Source organism: Puma concolor, chromosome B4, assembly GCF_028749965.1.
Source record: "Puma concolor isolate L17-30 chromosome B4, mPumCon1.1.hap2, whole genome shotgun sequence".
NCBI lineage: Eukaryota > Metazoa > Chordata > Mammalia > Carnivora > Felidae > Puma > Puma concolor.
Window position 1 is genome coordinate 39,590,448 of NC_141673.1, and position 14,152 is coordinate 39,604,599.

The 14,152-nt window shown below is 38.3% G+C and overlaps 1 protein-coding gene and 1 pseudogene across 3 annotated transcripts in view; one reads left to right on the forward strand and one right to left on the reverse strand.

Moving 5' to 3' along the window:
- The window catches only part of PAWR (pro-apoptotic WT1 regulator), a 138,478-nt gene that overhangs the window by 74,632 nt on the left and 49,694 nt on the right, over positions 1-14,152 (forward strand). For all 3 annotated transcript variants that reach the window (XR_015253469.1, XM_086712748.1, XM_025926413.2), the window contains exon 2: positions 8,908-9,039. Coding sequence is in view for 2 of the 3 variants with exons in the window: in XM_086712748.1 (XP_086568874.1) it covers positions 8,908-9,039 (132 nt within the window). In the remaining variant the exon portion in view is untranslated. The remainder of the gene's footprint in view (positions 1-8,907; positions 9,040-14,152) is intronic.
- Positions 13,368-14,030, reverse strand: LOC147579022 (large ribosomal subunit protein eL15 pseudogene; annotated as a pseudogene).

Below are 14,152 nucleotides of genomic sequence, written 5' to 3' on the forward strand. Positions count from 1 at the left end.
TGACAGCATTGCCATGAGAAAGAATGTTCAGTTTTAAGTTGGGGTACCATTGCCCATCCCCCTAATTTGTCTCATCTTGTGAACTCATTCATTCATTTAACATTTGCTGAATTTTTTTCTTCTTCTTTTTAATTTGCTAGCAAGGGAGTCTACATTTATTGATGTAGTGGAAGGAGGGAAGGTGGTTAGTATCGAGAGACTGGATCTCAGCAAATGAAAACAAGGAGAAATAAAATATTATCCCTGTGCCCAGGGAGTTCATGGCTACTTGCTTCAACTTTTACTTTCTGTCTACGCTACTCTAGGATATAAGAGTTCTAGCTTTGTGTGACTGACATTCGATCTTATGGTAAGTCATTTTTGCAGTCCAGGTACTGGAGAATGAGTGATGTTTGCTTTCCTAGAGTAGAAGGCTAGAGATAAGACCACTCCTTATTTTTCCCAGATCTTATTCTTTTGCCTGTCAGCCCTCACTCCATTAAATGATTGATCTCTTGTCTCAGTATCGAAGAATTCTTTCACTGTATTCTTTTTTCCTAAGGGCCTCAATTGTACAGTTATTATTGTGAATTTATACATTTTAATGTTAACGAGTGAATGTTCTGTCATAACTCTTTTCAGAAAAGTAAGTTTTCTGGATGCATTATGTATTTATTTATCCAGATGACCCACTCTACTTTCCAAATAAATTTCCTTAAGATATTGATTGGAATTTTTATTCAACTTACAAATTGATTTACAGATTATTGATATCTTCACAATATTAGGTTTTTCTCCATTTAAGAATAGGTTTTAGTTTATATTTCTCAGCAAAGTTTTATAGTTCTGTTTCATAAAGGTTATTGTTTTTTATACTTATTATTATAAAATTATACAACTGACTATTGTATAATTTTACTTTGGGAAGCTGTTTTTTCATACTTACATAAAAACCATCGTAACAAGCTCTAATAATTCTATAATATTTTTATGTATTATCTCAATGAAATTATATGATCTGAGGTAAAGGGATTTTGCTTTCTTTCTAAAGTTGAAATTGTTTATTACCTAGTTTAATCAGATAGCACTCCCAGAGTGATGTTAACAGCTATCTTGATAGTGGAATGAATATGAATGTTTTAAATCTGATTTTGCTTTTAAATTTTGTGGATATTTTGCCATTAAATATGACACTATCTATTGGTCTGAAAAAGTTTTTTAGAGAGTTCTAAGAGAGATTATTTTTCTAATCAGGACTAATTTCTTCAACCTGGGTACCCTTTACAAGATTTCTTCTGTTGTTTCTGTTGTCCTGCTAGGATACATTATTTTTCATAGGATCAAATTGCCTAATTGTTGTCTACTCCACTTTTGACCCCTGTTAATTTCCACTTTGAACAGCTGTATACAGGTTCTGTTCCCAAAATATGTTTCTTTTATTTGTTTGTTAGAGAATCTTCAAAAAAAATTTTTTTGACATTTATTTATTTTAGAGAGAGAGAAAGAGTGTGAGTGGGGAAGGGGCAGAGAGGGAGACACAGAATGTGAAGCAGGCTTCAGACTCTGAGCTGTCAGCACAGATCCCGATATGGGGCTCCAACTCATGAACCGCGAGATAATGACCTGAGTGGAAGTTGGATACTTAAGCGACTGAGCCACCCAGGCACTCCTAGAGAGAGAGAGATTTTTTTTTTAAATATAATTTATTGTCAAGTTAGGTAGCATACAGTGTATACACTGTGCTTGTTCTTGGCTTCAGGAGTAGATTCCCATGAATCATCACTTACATATAGCATCCAGTGCTCATCCCAACAAGTGCCCCCCTCAATGCCCACCACCCATTTTCCTCTTTCCCCGCCCCCCCCCCCATCAACATTCCTCTATCTTTAAGAGTCTATTATGGGTTTGCCTCCCTCTCTGTTTGAAACTGTTTTCTCCCCCCTTCCCTTCCCCCATGGTCTTCTGTTACATTTCTCAAGTTCAACATATGAGTGAAAACATGATAGGTCTTTCTCTGACTGACTTATTTCACTTAGCATAATACCTCCAGTTCTATCCACGTTGTTGCAAATGGCAGGATTTCATTCTTTCTCATTGCCAACTAGTATTCCATTGTATACATAAATCACATCTTTTTTTTTTTTAAGTTATTTTTAAGTGTTTCTTTATTTTTGAGAGAGAGGGAGACACAGAATCCGAAGCATGTTCCAGGCTCTGAGCTATCAGCACAGAGCTTGATGCAGGGCTGGAACTCACAGGCTGTGAGTTCATGACCTAAGCCGAAGACAGACACCCAACCCACTGAGCCACCCATGTGCCCTTAAACCACATCTTCTTTATCCATTCATCAGTTGATGGACATTTGGGCTCTTTTCATAATTTGGCTATTGTTGAAAGCACTGCTGTAAACATTGGGGTACATGTGCCCCTATGAATCAGCACTCCTGTATCCTTTGGATAAATTCTTAGTAGTACTATTGTTGGGTCATAGGGTAATTCTATTTTTAATCTTTGAAGAACCTTCAAACTGTTTTCCAGATTGGGTACACCATTTTGCATTCCCACCAACAGCGCCGGAGGGTTCCCATTTCTCCACATCCTGACCATTTCTGTTGTTTCCTGAGTTGTTAATTTTAGCCACTCTGACTGGTGTGAGGTGGTATCTCAGTGTGGTTTTGATTTGTGTTTCCCTGATGATGAATGATGTTGAGCATCTTTTCTGCTGCAGCTGAGGTCAAAGAAATCGTTGCCTGTTTTCTGTAGGGTTTTGATGGTTTCCTGTGTCACATTTAGGTCTTTCATCCATTTTGAGTTTATTTTTGTGTATGCTGTAAGAAAGTGGTCCAGTTTCATTCTTCTGCATGTTGCTGTGATTCAGTTCTCCCAGCACCATTTACTAAACAGACTGTCTTTTTTCCAGTGGATATTCTTTCCTGCTTTGTTAAAGATTAGTTGGCTATGTATTTGTGAGTCCAGTTCTGGGTTCTCTATTCTATTCCATTGGTCTTTGTATCTGTTTTTGTGCCAATACCATATTGTCTTGATGATTATAGCTTTGTAATACAGCTTGAAGTCCGGGATTGTGATGCCTCCAGCTTTGGTTTTCTTTTTCAATATTACTTTGGCTCTTCAGGGTCTTTTGTAGTTCCATACAAATTTTAGGATTGTTTGTTCTAGCTCTGAGAAGAATGCTGGTGCAATTTTGATTGGGATTGCTTTGAATGTCTAGATTGATTTGGGTGGTATTGGCATTTTAACAATATTTGTTCTTCCAATCCATGAGCGTGGAATGTTTTTCCATTTCTTTGTGTCGTCTTCAATTTCTTTCATAATTTTTCTATAGTTTTCAGCATACTTATGTTTTACATCTTTGGTTAGGTATATTCCTAGGTATTTTCTGGTTCTTGGTGCAGTTGTAAATGGGATTGATTTCTTAATTTCTCTTTCTGTTGCTTCATTATCGGTGTATAGAAATGCAGCTGATTTCTGTATCAATCTGGTTTTGTATCTGTGACTTTGCTGAATTCATGTATCAGTTCTAGCAGCTTTTTGGTGGCATCTTTTGGGTTTTCCATGTAGAGTATCATGTTTTCTGCAAAACGTGAAAGTTTGAGTTCTTCTCTGCCAGTTTGGATGCCTTTATTTCATTCTGTTGTCTAATTGTTGAGGCTAGAACTTCTAACCCTGTGTCAAAGAACAGTGGTGAGAGTGGACATCCCTGTTGTGTTCCTGATCTCGGGGGGATCCTCTCAGTTTTTCCCCATTGAGGATGATACTAGCTGTTGACTTTCTATATATGACCTTTTTGATGTTAAGGTATGTTCCTTCTATCCCGACTTTCTTGAGTGTTTTTATTAAGAATGGGTGCTATATTTTGTCCAGTGATTTTTTTCTCAGCATCTATTGACAGGATCATATGGTTCTTACCCTTTTTTCTACTAATGTGATGTATGACATTGTTTGATTTACGAATATTGAACCAGCCCTGCAGTCCAGGAATGAACTTCAATTGATCATGGTCAACAATTCTTTTTATGTGCTGTTGAATTTGATTTGTTAATATCTTGTTGAGAATTTTTGCACCCATATTCATCAGAGATATTGGCCTGTAATTCTCCTTTTTAGTGGGGTCTCTGTCTGGTTTGGGAAATCAAGGTAATACTGGCTTCATGGAATGAGTATGGAACCTTTCCTTCTGTTTCTATTTTTGGAACATCTTGAGAAGGATATGTATTGACTCTGCTTTATGTGTCTGGTAGAATTCCCCTGGGAAACCATGTGGCCCAGGACTTTTATTTGTTCAGAGATTTTTGATAACTCATTCAATTCAATGGGTCTGGTCAAATTTTCTATTTCTTCCCCTTTGAGTGTTGGTAGTGTGTGGTCGTCTAGGAATTTGTCCATTTCTTCCAGGTTGTACAGTTCTTTGGCATATAATTTTTTATAGTATTCTCTAATAATTGTGTGTATTTCTGTGGTGGTGTTTGAGATCTCCTCTTTCGTGATTTTATGTATTTGGATTCTCTCTCTTCTACATTGTGAGAAGTCTGGCTAGGGGTTTATCAATTTTGTTTATTTTTTCAAAAAACCAGCTGTTAAATTCATTGATCTGTTCTCATGTTATTGTTTTTGTTTTTGATTCTATATTGTTTATTTCTGCTATAATGTTTATTATTTCTCTTCTGCTGGCTTTGGGTTTGTTTGCTGTTTTGCTTCTAGTTACTTTAGGTGTGAGGTTGGGTTTTGTGTTTGGGATTTTTCTTATTTCTTGAGATAGGCCTGGTTTGCAATGTATTTTCCTCTTATGACTGCCTTTGCTGCATCCCAAAGGGTCTCAACTGTCATGTTTTCACTTTTATTTGTCTCCATGTATTTTTAAATTTCTTCTTTAATTGCCTGGTTGACCCATTCATTCTTTAGTAGGATGTTTTTTAACCTGCATGCATTTGGAGGCTTTCCAATTTTTTTCTCTTTCCAATTTTTTTCAAGTTCATAGCATTGTGATCTGAAAATATACATGGTATGATCTCATTTGTTTCATATTTATTAAGGGCTGTTTTGTGACCCAGTATGTGATCTTGGTGAATGGTCTAGGTGCACTTGTGAAGAATGTGTATTCTGCTGCTTTTGGATGAAAAGTTGTGAATATATCTGTCAAGTCCTTCTGGTCCAGTGTATCATTTAAGGCCATTGTGTCTTTATTGATTTTCTGTTTAGATGATCTGTCCATTGTTGTAAGTGGAGTACTAAAGTCCCCTGCAATTACTGTATTTTTATCAATAAGATTGCTTATGTTTGTGTTAATTGATTTATATACTTGGGTAGCCCCACGTTGGGAGCATAAACATGGTTAGCTCTTCTTGATGGATAGACCACATAATTATGATACAATTACCTTCTTCATCTCTTGTTACAGCCTTTAGTTTAAAATCTAGTTTGTCTGATATCAGTATGGCTACTCCAGCCTTCTTTGACTTCCAGTAGCATGATAGATGGTTCTCCATCTCCCTACTTTCAATCTGAAGGTGTCCTCAGGTCTAAAATGAGGTTCTTGTAGACAGCATATAGATGAATGTTGTTTTTTATCCATTCTGACACCCTGTGTCTTTTGATTGGAGGATTTAGCTCATTTACATTCATAGTTATTATTGAAAGATACGGATTTAGTGTCATTGTGTTACCTGTAGGTTTCATGCTTGTGATGTCTCTGGTCCTTTGTAGTCTTTGTAGCATTCCACTCATAGAGTCCCCCTTAGGATCTCTTGCAGGGCTGGTTTAGTGGTCATGAACTCCTTCAGCTTTTGTTTGGGAAAGTCTCTTCTCTCTCCTTGTGTTCTGAATGACAGCCTTGCTGGATAAAGGATTTTTGGCTGCATATTTTTCCTCTTCAGCACATTGACTATTTCCTGCCACTGTCTTCTGGCCTGCCAATTTTCACTGGACAGGTCTGGAACTACCCTTATGTGTCTACCCTTGTGTGTTAAGGCCCATTTGTCCCTAGCTGCTTTTATAATTCTCTTTATCTTTGTATTTTGCCAGTTTCACCGTCATAGCCATGGTGAAGACCTATTCTTGTCGAATCTGAAGGGAGTGTTCTGTGCCTCCTGGATTTGGATGTCTGCTTCCTTCCCCAGATTATGGAAGTTCTGAGCTGTAATTTGTTGAGTAAACCTTCTGCCCCTTTCTCTCTCTCTTTTTCTTCTGGAACTCTTACGATACAGATATTATTGTTTCATTGAATCACTGAGCTCTCTAATTCTCCCCGTGGTCTAGTATTTTTTTTTTTATCTCTCTTTTTCTGGGCTTCATCATTTTCCATAATTTTATCTTCTCTTTCACTTATTCTCCCCTCTGCTTCCTTCATCCTTGCTGTCATTGCATGTAGTTTATTTTGTACCTCATTTACAACATCTCTTAGTTCATTGTGACTATCTCTTAGTTCCTTGATCTCTGCAGCAATAGAGTCTCTACTTTTTAAAGCCTAGCTGTTAATCTTATGACTATTATTCTAAATTATTGATCAGATATATTGTTTATATCTGTTTTGAGCAATTACCTAGCTGTCATTTCTTCCTGGAATTTCTTTTGAGAATTCTGTTTCATCATTTTGGCTAGTTTTCTGTGCCTTATGTGTTTTAATAGCTTATTGTGTGTCTTGCACCTGCAAACACTATTATATTAAAAAAGGGTCATAAACCATCCAGGGCCTGGCCCTTTAGGAGGTGATTTTTGGAGTCTGTTGCATGCTCTTTGTTGTTGGAACTGGTTGCTTTATCTCCCTACTCATGATAGTGGTTTGGACCTGCCACCAGCTGTGATTTGATTTGTTCGTTGAAGTAACAACGAATTTTTTCCTGGAAAAAATTTAAAAAGGGGTGGTGGTGGTGGAAGAAGCCTTATACCATATAAAGAGAGAAATGATAGGGGTGGGGAAAAAGAAAAGAGAAGAAAAAATTGACTAGGCAGGAATTAGAGAAAGTATACAACTTAATCCAGAGAGAGAGGAAAATGAAGAAGGAGATACAGAAGAAGGGTAAAAAGAATAGATTAAAAACGTCCACTTAAACAAACCAATGACCAGAATATTCAGAATAGGGAAGGGATGAACTAAGAGGAAGAAAGGGAAGGAAATAAACCTATCTACGTATCTAAAATAAGAATTAACCAAGAATCAATCAGAAAATGCAAAACTGCTGGACTGGTATCTGATTGTGCCTTGGAACCAGTGGTTGCGCTGGTCTAGAGGTGGGGCCCTCTGGTTCAGTCAGTGTGAATCTTGCGTCGATACATATGTAGCTATGAGGCATGGGGAGGCGTGGTTTGGTGTAGGCAGTCCTGCCTCCACTGGGGGCTGCAGTCCTGTTCCCTGAAGCCCCACTTTGTTGGTGATGGGGAGAAAAATGGCAACACCCCATTCTTTCTTTCCCTGACCAGGTGTCCCAGACCACACTGTTCAGGCCATTTTCACAGTGTTGTGCACGTGTGAGCGGGCTCTTCTGTCCTGCTCCAGTTTGCTGTGCTTTCCAGGTGCTCAGCTGGGATTCAAACCCCAATGTCTTAAAGGATCCTGCTCCGCAGGCCCTGGTTATGGGGTAGTGCCACTCCCCCCAGCCAGCCTACAAAGGGCCTCTGACTGGCTGGTGCCTGCATGGTCTTTTGTCCTTGGAGCTATCTACCTTCTTCCCACAGCACTCAGGGAGAGGATTTTTCTCTCTGACTGTGCCTCTGACTTAGCTACGGAGCCCAGGGCTAGCTCCTGCCCACCCTCCCGTCCCCCGCCAGGTGTATGTACAGGGTGGCCGGCCCCAGTCTGGTAGAAGCCCCGCAACCCTGGATCGAGTTATAAATTGATTATTTCTCCATTTTTTTTATTCCCCGGTCCGTGGTTTTTCTCTTGTCCAAATACACTTCCACAGCCTCTCTTTCTCTTCCTTTTGTCTCTCCACAGAAGGGGATCCCTCCCCTCCATGCCTACACTGCCCATTTTATCTCCCAATTTGCAATAACGCACCTATGGTCTGTCAGGTTGTCCCTGTGGGCCCCCTGGGGATGTTTCTGTCCTTCTTTCGCCAACATTCCTAGAATTCCAAGTCTTCTGGCCTCAATAGTGCTGTGTTTGATGGATGAGGGAACTTTGGATCCCTGTATTTCTCCTCTATTTTGATTCCTCTAGAGAGAGAGAATCTTAAGCAGGCTCCATATTCACCGTAGAGCCTCATGCAGGGCTCAATCCTGTGACCCTGGGATCATGACCTGAGCTGAAATCAAGAGTCGGACACTCAACCGACTTAGCCACCCATGTGCTACCCCCCCAAATCAGTTTTGATCATGTTTTACTTATATTCTGGGGAATTGTGGCAGTGTAACTTCTTTCTGTGTTACATAGTGGAAAGTCTATACTTCTCAAGCTATTTATGTTCCTTGTGATCAGAGCATATGCCTTTTGAATCCTCACCTCTCTCAAGAACTATGAAGGGTCTGAGGTCTCACCCTGCGTGCAAGTTAACATTTAGCTTCCTGTAGTTTCATGGATCATGGCAGAACATACTAGTCTCCTGCGTCACACACACGCACAATCTTCCCACTGGTCTAAAAAGTCCATGTCTTGGTTATATCTTTTGTTATTCTCTGAAAAGAGGTAAATATCATTTGTTTACTTGTTGAATGAATGTAAGAAAAGAAGAAATGAATCTTACCTTTAGGCAAACCCTGTAACTGCTATTTGGAGTCTAGAGAAAAGGTGAGTTATCAGGGGTATGAATGTGGAGATTGGAATTTTAAGCAGATAATGTAGTTTACAGGAATTAAATGTACATATTGCTGTATGCACAGATACTTCTTTAATGTTATCAAATGTGTCTTCACATACTGTCACAACATTCTGTTAATATTATATGGAAATAAAATGGAAACTATTCTTTCTTTCAGTGCTTAGATGAATATGAAGACGATGAAGCAGGGCAGAAAGAGCGGAAACGAGAAGACGCAATTACACAACAGAACACGATGCAGAATGAAGCTGCCAGCTTATTAGATCCAGGCAGTTCTTATCTGCTACAAGTGAGTATTTATTTAAATTTAATTAAAAAAATTATCTTGGGGCACCTGGGTGGCTCAGTTGGTTAAGCATCTGACTTTGGCTCAGGTCATGATCTCATGGCTTGTGGGTTCTAGCCCCGTGTTGGGCTCTGTGCTGACAGCATAGAGCCTGGAGCCTGCTTCAGATTCTGTGTCTCTCTGCCCCTTCCCCATTCGTGCTCTGTCTCTCTCTCTTTATAAGATAAGTAAACATTAAAAAAACAATTAAAATTAAAAATTATCTTAAAAATTTATTTTTTAAGTAAATTACTTTTTTAATTAATTTGCTTGTTTTTTTAAAGTAAGCTCTATGCGCAACATGAGGCCTGAACTCACAATTCTAAGATCAGGTTAGGTGTTTACCGACTCAGCCAGGTGTCCCTAAAAATTTCTTACTTAATTTTTTAATTTTACAAATGAATATTTAAAAATACCAGGATGTCAGTTGCTATTTTAACAATAATTTTAAGTAGCTTCTAATAATTTTTTCCTTCTCCTTTTGGTTGCATCAGCTCCATTTAAATACTTTCAATGGATTTAACCACTGATTTTCCTTGCATCCAAATACTTTTTGACTATGTGGTTCTTTGTTCCCAATCAGTGAATATCTGCTATCTCATTAAGCAGGTTTAAACAGTATCTGTTGTAAAGTAACAGGAAAAATAATTACCTTTTTGCTCTTAATAAAGTTAGAATTAGTAAGTATGAGTGGACACTTCTGCCAGAGGCTGATAATTTCATTAGAATTATGTAGCAAATAAAGAGTTGTATCTAGTTTATATAAAGTCAGATATTTAAACATAGTAACAAAATACCATATGTAGTATTGTGAATTGCCAGAAACATCTATACTTCTATGTAATTATACAAATACATTTAAACTCGGTTTCAAATTAGCTGTTATTTTGGGTTTTTGTGGCAAAGAAAATTGGGAGTTGATGGTGTCAGTATGCCTCAGTATAAAGCAGATTACTCTGTTTAAATTGTAATTTGGGATTGGTCTTGATATAATCTAGTATTACATTGATTTGCTGACATTTTGAGGTCCTAGGCCACTGTGTCATCTTTCCAGAGTTTAATTTAGACTTTTTATTTAAAAAATTTTTTTTAAGTTTATTTATTTAAGTAGTCTCTACACCTAACTGTGGGGCTTGAACTTACGACCCTGAGATCAAGAGTTGCATGCTCTTCTGACTGAGCCAGTCAGGCACTTCCAGTTTTGACTTTTTTAAAGTTTTTTATTATGATATCATTTTATTTTACTTATTTATTATTTAACGTTTATTTATTTTTGAGACAGAGACAGAGCATGAATGGGGGAGGGTCAGACACAGAATCTGAAACAGGCTCCAGGCTCTGAGCTGTCAGCACAGAGCCCGACGCGGGGCTTGAACTCATGTACCACGAGATCATGACCTGAGCCGAAGTCGGCCGCTTAACTGACTGAGCCACCCAGGCGCTCCTATGGTATCATTTTAAAAGGAGTTTCTGAGCAATACAGACATCTCCCCATTTTACTGATGAACAAAATGAAATATAAACTTCCCTATTAATTGGCAAGGTTATGATAAAAAGGCTTTTTTTTTTTTTTTTTGGCAGAGAGAGGCAAAATATTTTGAAGTAGTTTGGAAACACAGATGCAAAACTGCTCTTTGAGTCAGAGATACTGACAGGAGGGCTGATGAAGTGATCCAGGTTTATCTGCGCCTCCGTATCCAGGTACTAGAAGTACCTACCCTGTTATAACATGGTGTGAGCTGATAAGCAGCACTTCTCTCAGTATCTCTGTAAACAAATTTATCTTTATATGTATGTCTGTATGTCTATACACATATCCCTATATACATACCACTGTTTTGTTCTTTTCCCTTAATATTGTGGTGAGACTTCCACAGTATTACATAAAGAACTTCCCTATTACTTTTTGCAAATGGAGAATGTTCTATGTTATAGATGTACCATAATTTTTCTAATTTCTATTGATGGCTATTTAGGTTATTTATAATCTTTTACTATTACAACCAGTGTGGTGGTGAAAAACTTAAAATACATATTGCTTTGCATATATGTGTATGTAAATCAGTAGGATAAAATCTTAGCTGTGGAATTTCTGGGTGAAAAGGAGTGTGCATTTGTAATTGTGATGCTATTTCCAAAATGTTCTTTGCAGTATGGCCATTTTTTCATGTTATTCAGAGCTCTTCATATATTATTTTCAGTGGCATACAGCTTTCTTTCTTTCTTTCAGAGAGAGAGAGAGAGGGGGTGGGGGCACAAGTGAGCCAGGGGCAGGCAGAGAGAGGGAGGGGAGGGAAGGGGGAGAGAGAAAGAGAGAGAGAGAGCACACAAGTGAGCGAGGGGCAGAGAGAGAGAGAAAGAAGCAGGGATCACCCAAAGCGGGGCTCCAGCTCACCTGATATGGGATTCCAACTCCTCACAAACCGTGAGATCATGACCTGAGCTGAAGTAAGATGCTTAATGACTGAGCCACCCAGGTGTCCCTAAAGTTTTCTATTTTAATGTATATAGTAGTTAACACAAATTTCTTATTAATGGAAATCTTCAGTGGTTATATATATATTTTTTACTGTTGTAAATAATACTGAAGTTTAATCTGTGTAGGTTAAACTTTTGTGTTTTGAATTATTTGTCCAGATTTCCAGAGATAAATTTATTGGGCCAAAAAACAAAGGATTATAAGGACTTAAAAAATTTCTGATACATATTGACTAAATTATTTATGAGAAAAGGTTTATCAGTTTATATAATCAATGGCATTTTGTGGGAGGGCATTTATGAGTTTTATGTTTCTTCTGTTTTTATTTGATTTATTTATTGATTTTCCTTTTAAAACAGTCTCAAGTTTAATGAAAAGTTATAAGGGAGTGGCTGGATGGCTCAGTTGGTTGAGTGTCCGACTCTTGGTTTCAGCTCAGGTCATGATCCCAGGGTCCTGGGATCAAGCCCTGCATTGGGCTCCACGCTTTGTGTGGAGCCTGCTTAAGATTCTCTTTCTCTCCCTCTCCCTCCCTCCCCCTCCTTCCCTCCCTCCTTCCCTCCCTCTGCCTTTCTCTCCTGCTCAAGTGCTCTCTCTCTCTCTCAAATAAATAAAAAAAAAAAGAAAAAAGAAAAAATGTTATAAGTACTGTACAGAAACTTTTGCCCCTAAATTGTTTGAGAATAAGTTGCTAATCTCATGTCCTATTACCCTCAATATTCTTCTTTCTTTTCTTTTCTTTTCTTTTCTTTTCTTTTCTTTTCTTTTCTTTTCTTTTCCTTTCCTTTCCTTTCCTTTCCTTTCCTTTCCTTTCCTTTCCTTTCCTTTCCTTTCCTTTTCTTTTCTTTTCTTTTCTTTTCTTTCTTTCAATGCTGATCAACGCCAACTTTAATTCTTTATCCCCACACTATCTGATAGCCACCAGTTTCCCAATCCTAGCATTGGTTACTAACTTATAAATCTTAAGGTAAATTCTTCTCATTTACCTAATGTTCAGTTTCCATCAGTTTTAATATACCCCAGTATAAATACCATTACTGAGTGCTTTGTATGAAATTCAGTATTCTATGGATGCCATAGAGTTGTGGGATGGAACAGGAGCCTTTGCCTTTTATGTGAACTTCAGCAGTACTGTGGAGACCAAGGCAATTTTGCTTGGGTAAAGCAGGGTTTATTTTCATTTGTAAGAGAACCCTCTTGCAGCAGTTTTATTCAGTTCTAAAAATGGTAGCATTCTTTTAAACTATTCTTTCAGAAGCAGCCACTAAGTAAATGGAATATCGGATTAACCCTAAAAATGTGGGCCTTGGTTAACTTTGTTATTCTGCATATAATCATGATAAAAAGATTAGGATATTTGTCATATTTATAAGCAAAATCTAATTTAAAAAAGCTTGTTCTTACCAAACTCCTAAAAACAGCCATTTGCGAGGAAACCACTAGAGCATTATATCACCTCAATGAAGCTGTTGGTATCGTTACATGCATCAACAAATCTACATGGCTAGCTTCTGCATTCCACTGTTACAGAAGTTATTTTACACCTGTTATACCAAACAGCAGTTAAACACTGACCTATAAACTTCCCAATAAGATAAAGCAAAGACAGAAGCATTTATCTTATTAGATACAAGATACACCACCACTTATAGTCTTCAAACATTATTGCATTTTAATTTTCATAATTTGACAGTGCATTCATGGAACATTCTGCAGACAATGAATTTTAGCAGACAAATTAAAGGACACTTTTAAGGAGTTATGACTGTCCTAAATTGTGTATCAGCTCAGAACTTTACAAACATCACTTATGTTAGCAGTAATAGTGGAGCTGGAGAGTATTCGTCTTCTCCCTGCTGCATGGCGAGAACCACCAGTAGCATGGTGGACCTTGTTACCCTTTCCAAGGCCACATTCTCATAGCCTGCAGATGTCAGCCCTCACATCCCCCTGTGCTTGTAGACTGGTTTGGTGATTCACTGCATGTCAGGATTTCTTCTGATAGCTTTATGGAATTGATCAATGAGGATAACTTGACAGAATTTGTATGTGGAATCTTTGCCAACCTAGTAAGAATTCAGGACTCTCAGACCCCCACAGTGGTGCCCAGCTCACTCTTCTGCAAGAGACTGAAGGCTTTGGGAAAGCTTTAGCTGGTTAATGCCATGATGAGCAGGCTTTCTGTAGGCTGCACCCTTAGGCACTTGGTGTTTGTGGCCACCCACACTGCACACAAATCCAATATATGATATAACCTTGCTTGGCCTTGTATCCTTGTGTGTGTGCTTTTTTGGGCCAGTTTGGGCAAGGGCCCTGTCGAGTACAGAGAGCTGCTGGTACTACCAGAAGTGTACCCTGAGAAGAGAGCGTGTTACATTGGACTGCTTCTTCCTCCATAGCTCTTGGATGTACCTGTAAACACCCATCTTGGCTTACCTTTGAGCTGATGGTTGCCACCAGACAGAAAGGAAAGAGCCTTTCTTCCCTTTCCTGTGTATTTTTTACAGAGACTCCTACATAACCACAGGACAGCTTTTAAAAACAGGAAATCAGGGACACCTGGGTGACTCAGTCAGTTGAGTGTCAGACTTTGGCTCA